The sequence below is a fragment of the Megascapheus bottae genome, chromosome 30 (assembly GCF_031878675.1).
Source record: "Megascapheus bottae isolate mThoBot1 chromosome 30, mThoBot2.hap1, whole genome shotgun sequence".
NCBI classification, from domain to species: Eukaryota; Metazoa; Chordata; class Mammalia; order Rodentia; family Geomyidae; genus Megascapheus; species Megascapheus bottae.
Genome location: NC_143538.1, coordinates 11655572 through 11670766, shown reverse-complemented (window position 1 = coordinate 11670766; position 15195 = coordinate 11655572). Strand labels below are relative to the sequence as shown.

Genomic DNA, 15195 nt, shown 5'->3' with positions numbered 1-15195 from the left:
GGAAACAGGGCACACACTGGGCTGTGAAGGCAGTAAGGACGCCTCACAAGTGGCACCCGTGGTCCCCAGGGCACGTGTGTACCACACAAAGGGCACTCTGGTGAGAGAGCTGGGAGAGAGGGGGGCCGGCTTGGCTTCCGCATGGCTGAACTGCCCCCTCTCACCACCCTGTCCTTCTACCAGGAGTGGACACTCACCCCCAGGCTGGGGGCGGCTTCCTTTGCTCTTCTTCTTCTTCTCCTTCTTGTCCTTTGGCTTAGTTAATCCAAACAGGCGGGTGGTGGCACCTGAGGGGACTTGGGCCTGTCCCTCAGGGCCCCTGGGTGGCTGGCCGGGGGAGCTCAGTATGTGGAAAGGCCCCTTATCTTTGTGTGTCCGAGAGAGGCTGTTCCTTTTGGGGGAGACCGAGAGGTCCGAGTCCAGGGATCCTGACTTGGTGGCAGAGGGGGTGGGGGGCAGGGCGCGCTCCTCGGGGTTGGGGAGGAAGGACGGGATGCGCATCAGCTTGCTGTGTGGATGCGACACCTGTGCACGGTCAAGAGAAGGCTGGTTAGGCCAACCCACACGCCACACACGGTCGTAGGACAGGGCTTTCAGGGCAGGGAGATTCGCACACAGCCAGACCCTCCCTCTGCTGCGAGTGCCCTGCCTGGGAAAGGCCCGGCTGAATGGAGTAGCCCCAGGATGTGTGTGCTGGGCAGGCAGAGCTTTCACCACCCACAGCAAAGCAAGTCGGGCACTAAGCAGGGGCACCTGAACAAGAAGGCCAGCTGTGCATGGGGAGCTGGGCGGGCTCCTCACTCCCTGAATGACCTCTGAGGACCCCTTCTCCTTGGTATATGCCCACCAAGCCGCTGCTGCCCTGGAAAGTGGGGGCTTGCCTAATTACCCATGTAGCACAGGACAGAGTGCTCACGCCCGAAATCCTGGGGGCTGCCTGGCACTTGCTCAGACACCCAGCGGCTCTGGCTTTGGTCCTCTGGGTACCTAGGATCCACCATCCATGTTGGCCTCCCAGAGATAAAGCAGGTGCCGGAGCCCCACCTTCCCCGGTATGTGCAGGCTCACCCATTGCGAGCCAGCAGCTCCCGTGCCCGGCCCGCTGTACCTGACACAGGTCCCGCTCCAGCTGCCTCTGGCCGAGCAGCTCTGCCTCCCGCCGCAGCTGCTCCTGCTCCCGCTCCAGCTGCCTCTGGGCCGCTCGCAGCCTCTCCAGGTCGCTCTGGTAGGTGCTCTTCTTCTGCCGGAGCTCCTCCCAGTCCCTCTCCAGGTCCTGCTGGCCCAGCTGAACCTTCTCCTCGCGCTCGGCCAGCCGCGCCTCGCGCTCCCGCAGCTCCCGCTCCCGGGCCTCCCACTCCCGCTCGCGCCTGCGCTTCTCCTCCAGGTGCTGCGTCTGCTGCCGCTGCAGGTTGGCCAGGTCCTGGCGCTGCTTCTCCAGGCTGCGCTGCTTCTCCTGCTCGATGAGCGAGCTGGGCCGTGACAAGGTCCTTGTGAGCGCCCGCTCGCTCAGCACGAGCTTTTGGTCCTCGATGTAGCTGTCCTGCTGGAGCACCACACCCTGGGGGCACACGGGACAGCGATGCAGCAATGCAGGCCGGGCCCAGGGCACTGACAGCATGGACACCTTCCTGGCCCAGGCTAGGGGCACCATGACAGAGAGACCCTCCCATGGCGCCCGAGGCAGCAGCTCTGGCCTCAGAGCACTGGCAGGATAACCGTGCCGTTTCTACACGGGAGCCCCACTTCCTGCAATGACTGTGGCACCTGGGCAGTGGGAGAGGGTGGCAACAAGGCAGCTGAGGGTCCGAGAACAGAAGGGCAGGGCAGAGTGAGCACTCGCGGGGAAGTGTCAGAACAGTGGGTGTGCGGGAAGGAGGGGAGACTCTCCACTCGGAGGCGGTCTCCCACAGGGGGCGACCCTGATGTGATCCACGGGTGCCTTCAGTAGTGGTGCTGGTGGACAGGAGGCTGACTGAGCCTTGCCACCCACAGACCCTCAGAGATCCATGTCAACAACCACTCCTCTGCACCTGCGCCCCAAGCCAGGTGCACACACAGGGAGGCCCGTACCTGCAGAGTGCTCAGGAGCTCGTGGAGATGGACGATGCTTTGGACAACTTGCTGCAAAAGAAGCAAAAGAGAACAGAATAAAACAGCTTGTCAGGGCCGCACGAGCCTTGGAGCCACCCACCACCCAACAACCCGAGCAGAGCCCGGAGCTGCCGCTCTGACGCCAGCTCTTCTGGGTGGAGGCGCCAGAGGGACTGAGGACGTGTAAGGAGCCATGAGAACAAAAAGACGCCAACGAGACTGCTTCTTGTTGAGTTCCCCCTTTCCATCTTTCACATTTTCTTATCCCTAAAAGAGAAGGTGCCCATCCGTGCACCCCACTTGCGAATGCGTGAAACCCTTAGCGTGCACCACTCCTCACCCGGGCTTCCTCCCTGCACAGAGGGAAGAAAGTGGCAAACAGAAAAAACTGACCCATGGACAAGTGCAGCTGACGGGCAAGGGGCAGATCCACAGGTAAACCACGGCCTGGGTCAGGACGCTCGTGCGGGCATAGTCCTGCAGGGCGTGGCTGCCACGGAGGCACCTGTGCCAACCAATCTAGAACAGGGTGCTCACTCCCCGGCATTTCGGGGTTGGTAGGGAAAGTTTCCCTTTGTGTAAAATGCCAACACAAAGTTCCACAGGAGATGGATATTATGCTAAATGCAACAACAGGGTGACAAGAGCGCCCTGAAAGGCATGCCCTATAAAGCAACTGTCCTCCCCTCCCTGTGGACTCGAGGCCACATGCACACTATGGAAGTCTCAGTGTGACCTCACACCTAGGCCTAGGAGTAGCCTAGGAGGGCACCTAGGCTGATTCTGTCCGGAGGCAACAGGGCTCAGTGACAGCAGTGCTGCAGCCAACAGCCAGCAGAGCTCGGCTCTGGAAGGTACAGTGGGCAGGCAGGCCAGGGCCAGGGTTTCCTCTCTATCCTGGAAGATGCTGAGATCCCGCTTTTCTTTCCAGCTTAAGGCAATACTGCGTGAAAGGCAGGACTATGAAAAGCAAACTCAAGTTGCATCCTTGAAGGATAGGAATGCTGTGCAAAATTAATGACAAGTTAAATCTCCACACTCCAAACCTGTGGCTTCGAGTGAGCATTACAGAAAAAGCTGCTTCAAATTCCACTTAAGTGCATTTAGACAGAAAGAAACTATTAGGGAGCTTCAGAGTCCTTGTGTTCACAAAACTGACTGAAAGCAAGAAGCTCCTTGTGGACAGAGACCCAGAGGCCTATAGAGCAGAGAACATTCTAGCTGGCAAATCCCAAGTGCCTCCAGCCTCCAAAAGAAAAGGCCATGGAAACAGACGTGTTCCGTTGCATACAGAAACTAGGCTGAAGCTGTAAACAGCAGAAAAACCGAACACTGTCCTTATTGAGAAAGAAAAGCATAACAATAATATAAGAGAATAGCACCCAAAAGCCTCACTTACCTCACTGTTTCTCTTAAGCATAAATACAAGATTAGCATTTCCACCCTATAAAACACAAAATACACATTAAAAAAATGAAGATTTTGATGCAAAAATTATACTCAGTGCATTTCTAAGTTAAGCTGTAGTTTGCCGTTTGGTTTCCCCAGTAGCCTCTCACTGAAAGTTGGTCAGGGTACGAAGCTGAACTACTTATCCCGGGAGCCTTGTAGAAAGGTAAGGATGGGGCTCCAGAAATTAGCCTCTTCGTGCAAATTCCCCATGAGGGCTACGGAGAGGTCATGAATATAAATGTGGTGGTACTCTTAAGGCAGGGAGCCAGAGAGCCAAGAATAAAGAGCCTTCAAGTGTATGGTTTAGTAATGGACCTTTGCCTGAAAATAAGGGTTTCCTTTAAAGTGGCAACTCAAGCACGTGACACAAGATCACCGCAGGATAGCGTAAAGGTTGTAAATTCTGCGGAAGTACTGAGAAGGTTCAAAGGTCGTGCATTTTAGAAGGATTACCTTTTTCAGACCACTATCCGACTCTGCTCTCCTAAGATCTTGACCATCATCATCTTCCTTCTCACCTCCTAAACAAAAGTTTTCTATTATTAAGGCTGTAAAATAAAATTAGCCAAGAGAAGAGTACAATGGAGACAGTTTATAGACATTCAAAGAAAAAGTCACTTGGTGGCAGCCAAGCCACGTCTGTTTTCAGAGCTGCGGAACCGAAGGCTGAAAGAACGAACTGGTAGGGTAAGTAGCCCTATGGCACGCTGGGGAGTCTCTAGCGATGGGACCACGAGCAAACATGATATCCGCCTTCCACATACACCTCTACACACAGCTCTTCCAGCCTGTCTTTGTTCTGACTGAAACGTGTTACAAGTCAGGTGGCATGATGTCAGTCCTCAAGTAGTTTGGATCTGGGAGCACTTCGGATTCAGGATGCACAATTTCAATTATCGCTACATATATAGCTTAGCTGAGATGGGGAATCACTGTTACTCAAGATGAATGCTATGTGCTTACTGACTGAACGGTGGGGGGAGGAGGGGGAGGACGACGAGAATACTGGCCACATTTAGCTCCATGGGGTCACTGAGTTGCTGACCTTTGGAAGCGTTCATCTGGTGGCTGTCGAATCCTCCAAAGGTCTCTGCTCTCCGGGGCAGGGAAATGGGGCCCATCATGGCTTCCTGCTCAGCAGGCCCGCTGGGGACCTGCCCAAGTGTGCCTCCTAGACTTCCACTCACCAAACCTTGAAGGATCTCCACTGGAAAAAAGGGAAGAAGATAAGCGATCTGACATCTTCTCCTTTCCAATGGAGATGGAGAAAATTCAATGGCAATATATGACATGTACAAGAACAGGCCAGAAAGTTCCAGGGAGCTAAGTGATTAGGTGATACCCTGCCCAGAGGGTCTCAGCCCATGGCACGTGTTTTGGTTGGATTCTACTGGTAATTTAAAGCAACTTGCAGCATTGCATCATGAAACCTGTGAGACATGGAAGAATATGGGAAAGCAGAGCAGTTTGATGGAAAGAGCATGGTTTCTAGAGTGAGAGCCAAAGCAGCCACAAACGTCCCCTAGAAGGAAGATGGGCCAAGTTAGGGAACGGCAGTGGAGGGGTTTTAGGGAGTCTGCCCTGGATAGTGGTTAGTTTTTTCCCCTCTATTGGTGCTTTACATTACAATAACAAAATAGAAATGTGTAAATCACGCTCTGGGAGGACAGGGGGAGAATACTGAGTGAAAACCAGTCTTACCCTCACTTATTGCACTTTTCATTAAAGGCCCTCCTTTGAGGGCCTCTTCTGTGTTGGAGCGGAAGAGGGCTCTAGGGCTGTGAGTCGGGGAACAATCCTCTGGCAAAGGAGTGCTGCACTCGGTCATGTCCCGAAAAATCATCTCCTTCTCTTCCAGGAGGAGGAGGATCTGCTGGTCTTTCTGCTGCAGTTGCTCTGCAGGTGAAAGGAAAAAGGTGTCTGTGCAACTCCTGGTTCGGTTATACTAGCTGAGTGGGATGTGAGCGCCATCTTGTGGCTGTCTCTGGGACACCTAGGACGGAAAGTGTGTACACACAGAGGCACACAGGACTTCCTCATCAGGAAGGCAATGTGACGTCTACCTAGAGAACCTCTAGGGTCTTTTGCAGACACCTTTTTTCTAACACACGTCTGTAGCTGGTTTCACCTCCCGTCCTTGGCATCAACATTCTGAAGCTGCAGTTTCTCATCTTTCCAGAACTGAAAATCACTCTTTGAAACAACTTCAGTCCCCACTGTGAGAACATCAGTTTCTTTGGGCCACGCTCTTGTACTTATTGCTCTTGGTGATCTCAAATACCACCTCTATCCTGATCATTTCTGCAGGCAACCTAATTTCTTTTCTGAACACCAGGCTAGTGTATTCCACCGTCAAGTGGCCAGCTCCAACAGAGGCCTCACTCAGGATAAGAAACCAGTCTCTTGCCCAGCCTTGTCGATCCACCTGCTCCTGTAGGCTTGTATCTTCCCCCCGACAGCACTTTCTATTCTCCAGGCTATCCACATAGGGAACATAAGACAGATTTTGCTTCCTCAGTTTGTCCTACCATCTATCCCCGCTTGCCAGATTTTAATAATCCTATTTCTACTCACATCTGTCTTCTCTCTAGCTCATCTGCCAAACCTGAGATTTTTCACAACTGGTCTTCCTACTTTCAAGGCTCTCCCACTTAGATGAGCGTTACTCTCAACAGGCTTCAACACATGTACATTTGTAAGCCATCCCATCACCTCCTCATTCAGTCCCAGGGTAAGATCTGTCATTGGTCCTGACCTTGCAGTTGTACCAAGTTCTTATGTGGTGAGGTAATTGTGTCACACGGAGCTCATCCGTCTGACACACTCTGAGTCTTGCACACTTCCACAGGCTTCTGATCTACTAGATTATCTTGTCGTCTCCTCTCATTTAGGTATCCTCTTCATGAGAGGGAGCTTCTTTGGGACAAGGGCTGTCTTTTAGGAATCATTACATCCCTGCACTGAGTAGCACATCTAAGCCCGGTGCTTAGCAGATGCTGACAGAAGGAAGGCAGTACCCTTATCAACTGCCAGACAGCTGCAGCTCTCCTCTGAGTCTGGCCATCTGTATCTTTCCTCCACTGAAGTAGCACACTGTCCCCTGTATAGCTCCGGGGGTAATAAACTCACAGCTGCTTACACGTACTTAACTCTGGGCCTCATTTCTGCAGTAGACGGTTCCACGCATGCTGGCAAAGGGGGGAAAAGTATGCCAGGCCCCATTATTTGTAAAACAAGGATTAAAGCCAGATGTGGTAGCATCTATCTGTTATCCCAGCACATGGGAGGCTGGTGCTGGAGGATTCAGAGTTTGATGCCACCCTGAGCTACACATCAGAGAAAGGAAATGGAATGTGGTTCAGACCCTAACCACACATTTGGCCCTGGGATGCTGGCCGGTTGAGGTTCAACTGTCTCCTCGGCACACTGGGATGAAAGAGCTCTTATGGAGACGTTAGCCAGACTATACACAACAGCAGGTACTCAGTAAATGGTGGCCAGGTGTGATCAGTAAGTACCTTTCTACTGAGAGCACCTCACACCCCATCTGTGAACCTATGTACAACCAACAAAGTCAGGGACTGCTGGGGTGGACTGAAGAGTGACTAGAGAAATGGGCTCACAAATTCCTTTCTCTCTATGCCTTAACCTTAGTGGTGACTATGAAATTTCACCAGTTCTCTATAATGAGATACAAAGAAGGTACCTGTACAGTCCTAGAAGTCCAATGACAAGACCAGATAAGACAACAGTTCCCCTGGATCTTGTACTGGATTCTTACTGCCATTCTCTGCCAGGACTCATCTCCCGGCTACCAAGGCTGGCAGAGACACCTCTGGAGGGAGGAGCAACCTGGGCCTCTCTGGAAACCACCAGCATCTTCTGCAACCGCAGACATTCCAGAGAAGGGCCCCAGGCGACTCCTGACAGCAGCTTACCTTTTAACTCACGGGCTTTGGTGTCCAACATCTTCTTTTCTTCCTCATTCTCACTGGGGATGCCTTCATCCTCATCTCTGTTCCTAATACAACAGAAACAAAGCAAGACAAAAATTCCTACGATGTCAATGACTCCAACCACTGCCCAGTCTGTTATGGAATCGATCGTGCAGTTATCAGCGGGGCAGGGAAGGGTGTGTGGTGGTGGTTCACATACAGTGTATTGATTGTATCCTGGATGATCTGAATCCAGCTGTTCCGCTCCTCTTTGGAGCTGGCATGGACCTCTACCATCTCTGGATCCTTCACCCCCATACTGATTAGAAAAAGACCTTTTTCCTCGTGTGCCACTTCTCGAACAATCAGCTTTTTTAAAGAGATCACCGTTGACTTCTGGTCCTGCATAAAGGGGAGAGGGAAAAAACTGAGGATGTGTAAACTATTGGGTAGCTCTGACCTCAGCTAAGACCACATGTTGGATTGAATGTTTAATGCTGTTTGTTTTCTTTAAATGACAGCTTTAGGTGAGCAAAGAGAAATATCTTGATACTGCACTCAAATTTTAACAGAAAGATTTCCATGGAGACAATAGTTTATGGCCCTAGTTTCACAGCCACACTTTCTACCTGATGACTCTGTACAGCTTCCCCAAAGGAACACTAGCTAGCAACATCATCCATGGACCACAGTCACATGAGTAACACAGAGGTCAGCCATTGACAATGCTCAAGGTGCCCCAAGGGACTGTAAGAGGACAGACATAGAACGCTGCCAGTGGGAAGATAACGGACACTCCCCAGGGTATGTGAGAAATTACTCAGAAGGAATTTTTCCTTGGTCGATTACTTTTCAGAGGGTAGGAGGCCATGACGGAGTGCTAACGTTCCACACATTGTTCTGGATACTATTAATTCCAAACAGAGGACAATTCAGCTTACCAATGATGCAAAGATGTATTTCTGGTCCTTCTCCTGAAGGAAAACCAAAATGTCTGAAAGCAGAACCGCTTGCACCTCTGGAAAGTGGAAATGGGGGAAGAGATGAGCCCAGTGGCTAGTCATGGTGAGGAGGCTGAAGGAGGCTCAGCAGCGCCCCTCCAAGGGCGTGCTGTGCTCTGACAACATACCTTCCTCCCTGCCTAAGCAACCCCGCTTTATGATTCTGCTCACTGGACTTTTTTTTAGTGAGGTTCATCCCAGAGCCTTGCTTATCTCATGGCATCACCTTTATCTTCCTCTCCATTAAAGCAATGCCAGCAGGGGGCAGTGGCAGGATTCCACCTGTAATCCTAGCCACTGAGAAAGCAGAGATTGGTATGACCATGGCTTGAGGTCAGCCTTGGCTAAAAAAGCTTATGGGACCCTACCTCAACCAATAAAAACAAAGCTAGGTATAGTGGCACATACTGGTCATCGCAACCCTATGGGAAAGGTAAATAGGCGGAGTGGTCTGTAGGCCAGCCCAGGCAAAAGGAGAGACACTACTTGAAAGATAGTGAAAAGTAGAACAGACTGCCCAGAGCAAGCACAAAGCCTGCAAAACAAACTAAAACCCACAAGAAATAAAACAACCCCCCCCCAACAGAAATAACCAATCACCAACCCCCAGGGCATAAGGGCACAGTCAGTGATATCTGCTCATATGCAGGCATCCCAGGGCTTCACCCATCCAAACCACAAACAACCAATGTGACACCTCCAGTTGGATCCAGGAACCATAAACTAACAAGACCCCAAACACCCCTGCCCTGCCTAACCCTCCAGGATTACAGGGTGATATTTCTTATTATTTCTTATTACTTGGGGACATCTGCTGGCCCTGTGCATGTCTCCCTTCTGGAAAATAGAGTCTATGGTTCCGACTAACTCAACACAGCCTCTCCTGGCCTCATCTCTCCCTTTGCCCCTAAGACTCCTGTATCCTCTCATTCTATAGCCATGGAGAAAACAAGACCAAGGGAGGCTGAATCCTAGGGAAGTCTACTTTTCAGGCCTAGACTGCAGTAATTTTTCCATGCATGCACTATTATCAGTTTTTCTTTTTCCATATACCTCACTTTTAAGTAATTCAGGTTCCTGCCCTCCTGTCTCAGCTTTTCAGATCTTTAAGTTTACATGATCAGTGTCAGTGGAACCAGAGCAAAACAATCCCACTCGCCCCTCTCTAAGAATGCCCCACCCAGTTCACCACTTTCCAAGCATGCTCCACCCCACTGGCCCTCTTGAAGGATACCCCACCCTACTCACTCTCTCCAAGCAGGCTCCATCCCACTCACCCCTCTCCAAGCATGCCCCACCCCACTTGCCCCTCTCCAAGCATGCTCCACAGGGCACTGGCTGTCCTTGGCATACGTTCACTTGGGGATGAACATGACTAAATACCAACTCCTAGCTCTATGGCCATTTCAAGCCCAAGAACCTATCATTCTGCCTCTGGCTTGATTGCAACTTTATTCTACCAGCTGGGATCTATTAGTTTTATCTGAGGAATGAATAAATTACAATGGCAAAGAAAGGAAGAGTGCTGGCTCTGGGCAGCAGGCCTGGGAAATGAGGTCCTTGTAAGAGAAGGTAGAGGATTCTATATGCTAGCCAGCATAGAAGATGGGCTGGAAGCAGCAGTGTGAACAGGGTTCTGAGCTGGGGCTCTCAGAACATCACCAAAATCAAGGCTGAGATTCAGGCAGCTAATCAGAGAATAATGAAACACACTTGTGTGGTAGCAAGGGCCCTTCTTCTTCATAACCATTCTTCCTCACCACCAGGAATGCCAGCCAGCACCTTCCTCTACTGTCGTCCATCGCCCTTTCTGCTCAAGCCCAGGGCTCCTTACACTGGAAAGCACCAGCTGCTTGCCTGGGGCTCCTGCACCATCCTGGGCACAGCGCACTTGGGCTAAGGCTCTCTGGGTGCTACAGCGGTCTGCTGTAGTGTCACACCGCTGAGAGGGGAACAGCACAGATGCCTCCCATTTCAATATGCAGTGGGGCCCACAGCAAGGCTTGGCCTGCTCCATTCCCTCAGCACCAAGGCCAAGGAGAAAGGGCGGATATAGGCAAAGCTGATGAGAAGTCATAGCTCATGTACAGGGCCACCAGTAAGGGCTGGATATAAACAATTGCTTTTTTTTTTTAGAAATCAAAAGTACAGATGAATAAAAAAACAAACCTAACTTTAATTTGCTGTGGCTGACCATGTGAAAAGTGAGTAATATTCATGATCTCCCTAGGTTTGGGGAAAGATTAAAGGATGCAAATACGAACAAGATGTAATTGAAGCAGGTTGGTGACCTTTCATCTAAGCCTCTCTTCTGGGGAGTCTCACTATGCCCTGTCTATTTCCCATTCTCCCACTGCATCATCTGGTTTCCTCATGGCACTTCCTAGGATTCTGCAAGCTATGTCAAACCACCCTTTTTGATCTAAGATTGCCAATAATCAAATGGCTCTAGCTCCTGTGTGGTGTCTTCATGGGGCTCTCAGGGAAGAAGCCTGGTGGTGATCTTCTAACAAACACACAGGCGAGGCCTGCTCTCCCCAGGGACAGAGAGACGTGGGCCGGCTCACCTTTCAGCCTTCCCGTGACGCTCTTCAGAAACACACTCCCGTCGCGTACCAGCTTCTTCCGTTTCAAGTCCTCCTTCGCAAACATCTGCCCGCTCTTCATCCTCATGATCGACTTGCTGTCTGTCTTCGTGTAAATCTCACTGAGACGTACCTTCTTCTCATAACTTGCCACTTTGCTGTCCACGGCTCCAATCACATCCTTCACCAGGCTCAAGGACTGAGCTAGGTCTTCCCGTTCCACTTCATTGTCTTTGGGAGAAAGAACAATGCTGCTTTTAATGGCTGTCTTCCAACAAGAAGAGAAGGGGAGGGAATCCTGCCTTCCTCTCCACAGGAACCATTTTCTCTTTGTGGTTATGCTGTCAGACTGAAGCCAGCTCATATTGCCTCTCTCTGCTATCCTTAATCTTAAAGGCAGTTAGCAGTTTTCAATGCTATATATCAGATGCAAATGGCTGCTCTATTTTAAAATAAAAGAAACCAAATGTCTTTAGGACAGAAGAATAAAAAGTAGAACAAAGAGCAACATGTCATTTACACACAAGGAGATTGTTTTCAGCTGGGCAGGCAGCTCAGCCCTATAACCCTAACACTCAACAGGCTGAGATGAAACATCACATGTTTGAGGCCAGCTGAGCTTTACAGTGAGACTGTTCAAAAAAAGAAAAAAAGAGAGAAACCACCGAACAATAAAAACAGAAGGAAAAAAAAACCAGTCTTCAATATAATAGACTTACTAGAGGAAACAGCCTGTGCTGTTTCATAAGATGGAGCTTCCAAGGGGACCCACCTTTGGTGCATTGTAATATTCTTTGGAACAAAACTGGATATTTGGTGATTCTCTGGGTTACAAGTAAGATGCACTCTGGGATTCCAAGCCTCCTCACCAATGAACTGCCCATCTTCTTCTGCAAGGGAGAACACACCATTAGGAGCTGCACGCGGAGGCCCTGGGTAATGCCCACAGTAACAGGGTCTTGGGTCATCATCCATCGGTACCTTTACAAAAGCCTGGAAGCGCTTATCCTTTGTGCAAAGGTCTTTGAAATAGTTCACAGACTGGTTGTGCTGGCCACAAAACTTGCCGTATATCTTCTTCAAGCGTTCCGCATTCTCACCCGAAAACTGCAGAGGAAAGTTTCAGGACAGTGATTCTGTGCAATTTAGGGTACCACTCTGTAGAGCTGCAGTGTAATTATGATCCCCCTTCAATGAACTGGTACAGTGGCTTTGGGAAGCAGTTTAGAACCTCATCAAAAGGCTTAGAATACAGTTCTCATAAAACCCAGCAATCCCAAGAGAAATAAAAACATAAACCCACACTAAAACTTAAACCCACCCACAAATAGGAAAAACATAAATGTTCACTAATGGATCAATGAAATACTATGTGGGTATGAAAAAGGAATGAAATACTATTAACATGCTGTGATCTGGTTTTGAAGTACCAGGGACTGGACACTGGGCCTCATATGTCAGCCACATGTTCTACCAGTGAGCCATGCCCCACAATTTTTAAGAATCACGGCAAAAGGCCATTCCCATTGTTCATTCCATGAATGCAAAATGCTCAGAAAAGGTGAATCTACAGAGATCAAGAATGTTAGTGGTTGCCTAGACCTTGCGATGACTGCTACTCCGAGGGGGTTTCCTTCTGGGGGTGGTGCCACATATGTTCAAATTCACTGTGGTGATATTTGCAGAACTGAGAATATACTAAAAATCATTTCGTTGTGCTCTTTCCCCCCCACCCCCCCGGTACTGTAGACTGAACTCAGGGGCCTGGCCTTGCTCATAGCTGGTGTTGTACCACTCAAGCTATGCCTTCAGGCAAGCTTTATGCTGGGGATGGGTCCTGGCAGACTTTGTCTTCTCAGCCACTGGCACCCAGCTTAACTGTACATTTTATTTTATTTTTTAATCTTTTTTTTTTTTTTTTTTTTTTGGCCAGTCCTGGGCTTGAGCTCAGGTCCTGAGCTCAAGCCCAGGACTGGCAATAAATAAATAAATAAATAAATAAACAAACAAACAAATAAATAAATAAATAAATATTGCTACCATTTATCTTTAAAAAATCAGAAATATCTATGTATTGTGTGCCTAAGAAATGCAAATGGGTGTTTACTTTCACATGTCAGGAATGCAGTAATAAATGAGACTGAGTTTTTTTTTTTTTATGAGTCTTACAAATACAACCTTAGTAAGTTAGACAGGGGTTGGGTATAGCTTAGTGGTTAGCATTTGCCTAATACACAGGGTCCTGGCTGGGCCCCACTCAGAACTCACCATGAGTTAGTAGGCAAATAATGAGGTTCTTTCCAAAAGGTCCTGAGTGTGACCCACATTACCACATGTATACAGTGAAGTTAGATGAGCATCAGAAACATCTATTTTTCCTCAGGTTCAAGCAAGTAATTCTAATAATTCTATATGGCTCTTCAATTCCCAGACTCATGCAATCTCAGCTGTCTGTGCAGGCAAGCACACTGCCACTAGGCCAAACTCCCAGCCCCTCAGCTGTCTATCTAAATATATGTTTATCTTGGGATTAATCAACACCCTTCTGCATGGAGTCTATCTGATGCATGCTAACTCTGGTTTCCATGGACTAAACACCTCTGTAGGCAACCAAATTTATCCTTGTCAAAAACGCAAGAAGGTGCCTGGAAATTTTCCTTTCCTGAACAGTCCTCAGGGGGGGAAACAGAAGCAGAAAGACCCTGCGTTACTTGCTTTTACCATAAACAACCCCCACCCCCAAAAGGCTGACACTGGCACTGGGACACAGAACAATGACTGCACACACTATGGGACTCGGGTTTGAATCCCAGCACCAAAGATCTTATGGAGGGGTGTGTACAAACACAAGGAGATGCAAGTGATAAACAGGCAGCAGTGAGACAAGGTACCTGTGCAGGTCCTGAGAGCAAGAGGAGGCAAAAAAGAAAAGGGGAAAGTGTTTGGAAGAGGGATGACCAGGAAGCACGGGCTCTCATTTACGGGGTTCCACTTTTAGGCTATGTCTGCTGGACATCTCTTGATCTGCATATCCTAACATGCCTGGTCTTGCTCCTAGGGGCTTCCTCAGGAGATCAAGTCGTAATCACCGGTGACTCTACCTGACATATGGTATATGCACAGTGTTACTCGAATGGGGTTTGAATCAATGAAGTGAGGGGACTGGTTCAAGGATACAAGGACATTCTCAGACCAGTGTTCTGTCAGGAAGCCTCTACAGGTACCCAGAGACCGGGATTAGCTGGAGGAAAAAGATCTGGCCACAAGGGCACACTACTCTTCTGTCAAAGGTGTACTTCCAACCAATTTTCAAGTATTTTTAAAAAAGAAAAAAATATATATACTTACATATATATATATACACACATTATATAGATATATAGCTGCTTATAACTGACATTTCTTTAAAAAAGCATCAAAATAATTTTTAGCTAAATTTCTTTGGCGCAAGACTGAAATATCACCACTTGGTTAAAATATCAGTGGTAATACATATTTTAAGAAGTGTTCTACAGATTGTGTCTTGATCCAACTTCTGGGCTTCAGCAGATTTTAAGCTGAATGACACGCTTGTCATCTGAGCCACAGGGGAAGCATAAGACATGCAACAAATATTTTTAATGTCTTAAATTATATTATTAAAACAATACGGTTTTCTGATCATGGCATGGACTTTGAGAAAGGAAAGAAAAACACCTTTAATTGTGTATCACCCTCTTCCAACTTTCCTAAAATTGTATAAACAGAAAAATCCTGCTGTCTTTTTTTGGGGGGTGGTAAAGGGGTGCTGGTCTTGGGACTACTCTTGAGGTTCTGTGACAGGGCTAGGGCTTTCCCATGGGAGCCACAGGTCCACGTCCCCCGCTGTCTTTTTTTGGGGGGGGGGGTGGTAAAGGGGTGCTGGTTCTGTGACAGGGCTAGGGCTTTACCATGGGAGCCACGGTTCCACGTTCCCTGCTGTCTTTTTCTTTGCCCTCTCAGAATCTTTTTGTAAAAATTTAATTGTATTTTATTGTTGGGATAGTGTATAGAGGGGTTACAGTTACATTCATCAGGCAATGGGTACGTTACTTCTTGAGCCTTTTTTTTTTTAGAAAGGGAACTGGAGCTCTGAAAAACTTAGCTTCCCTA

The 15195-nt window shown here is 48.8% G+C and overlaps 1 protein-coding gene across 2 annotated transcripts in view; it reads right to left on the bottom strand.

The window, feature by feature from the left end:
* The window catches only part of Akap13 (A-kinase anchoring protein 13), a 149452-nt gene that overhangs the window by 679 nt on the left and 133578 nt on the right, over positions 1 to 15195 (bottom strand). For both annotated transcript variants that reach the window (XM_090321513.1, XM_090321515.1), the window contains 13 exons: positions 12046 to 12171; positions 11837 to 11954; positions 11047 to 11295; positions 8420 to 8496; positions 7699 to 7880; positions 7482 to 7564; positions 5245 to 5439; positions 4589 to 4750; positions 3997 to 4064; positions 3491 to 3535; positions 2071 to 2121; positions 1109 to 1558; positions 198 to 525 (listed from right to left, as the gene is read on the bottom strand). In XM_090321513.1, the coding sequence (XP_090177639.1) occupies positions 198 to 525; positions 1109 to 1558; positions 2071 to 2121; positions 3491 to 3535; positions 3997 to 4064; positions 4589 to 4750; positions 5245 to 5439; positions 7482 to 7564; positions 7699 to 7880; positions 8420 to 8496; positions 11047 to 11295; positions 11837 to 11954; positions 12046 to 12171 (2134 nt within the window). The remainder of the gene's footprint in view (positions 1 to 197; positions 526 to 1108; positions 1559 to 2070; positions 2122 to 3490; positions 3536 to 3996; positions 4065 to 4588; positions 4751 to 5244; positions 5440 to 7481; positions 7565 to 7698; positions 7881 to 8419; positions 8497 to 11046; positions 11296 to 11836; positions 11955 to 12045; positions 12172 to 15195) is intronic.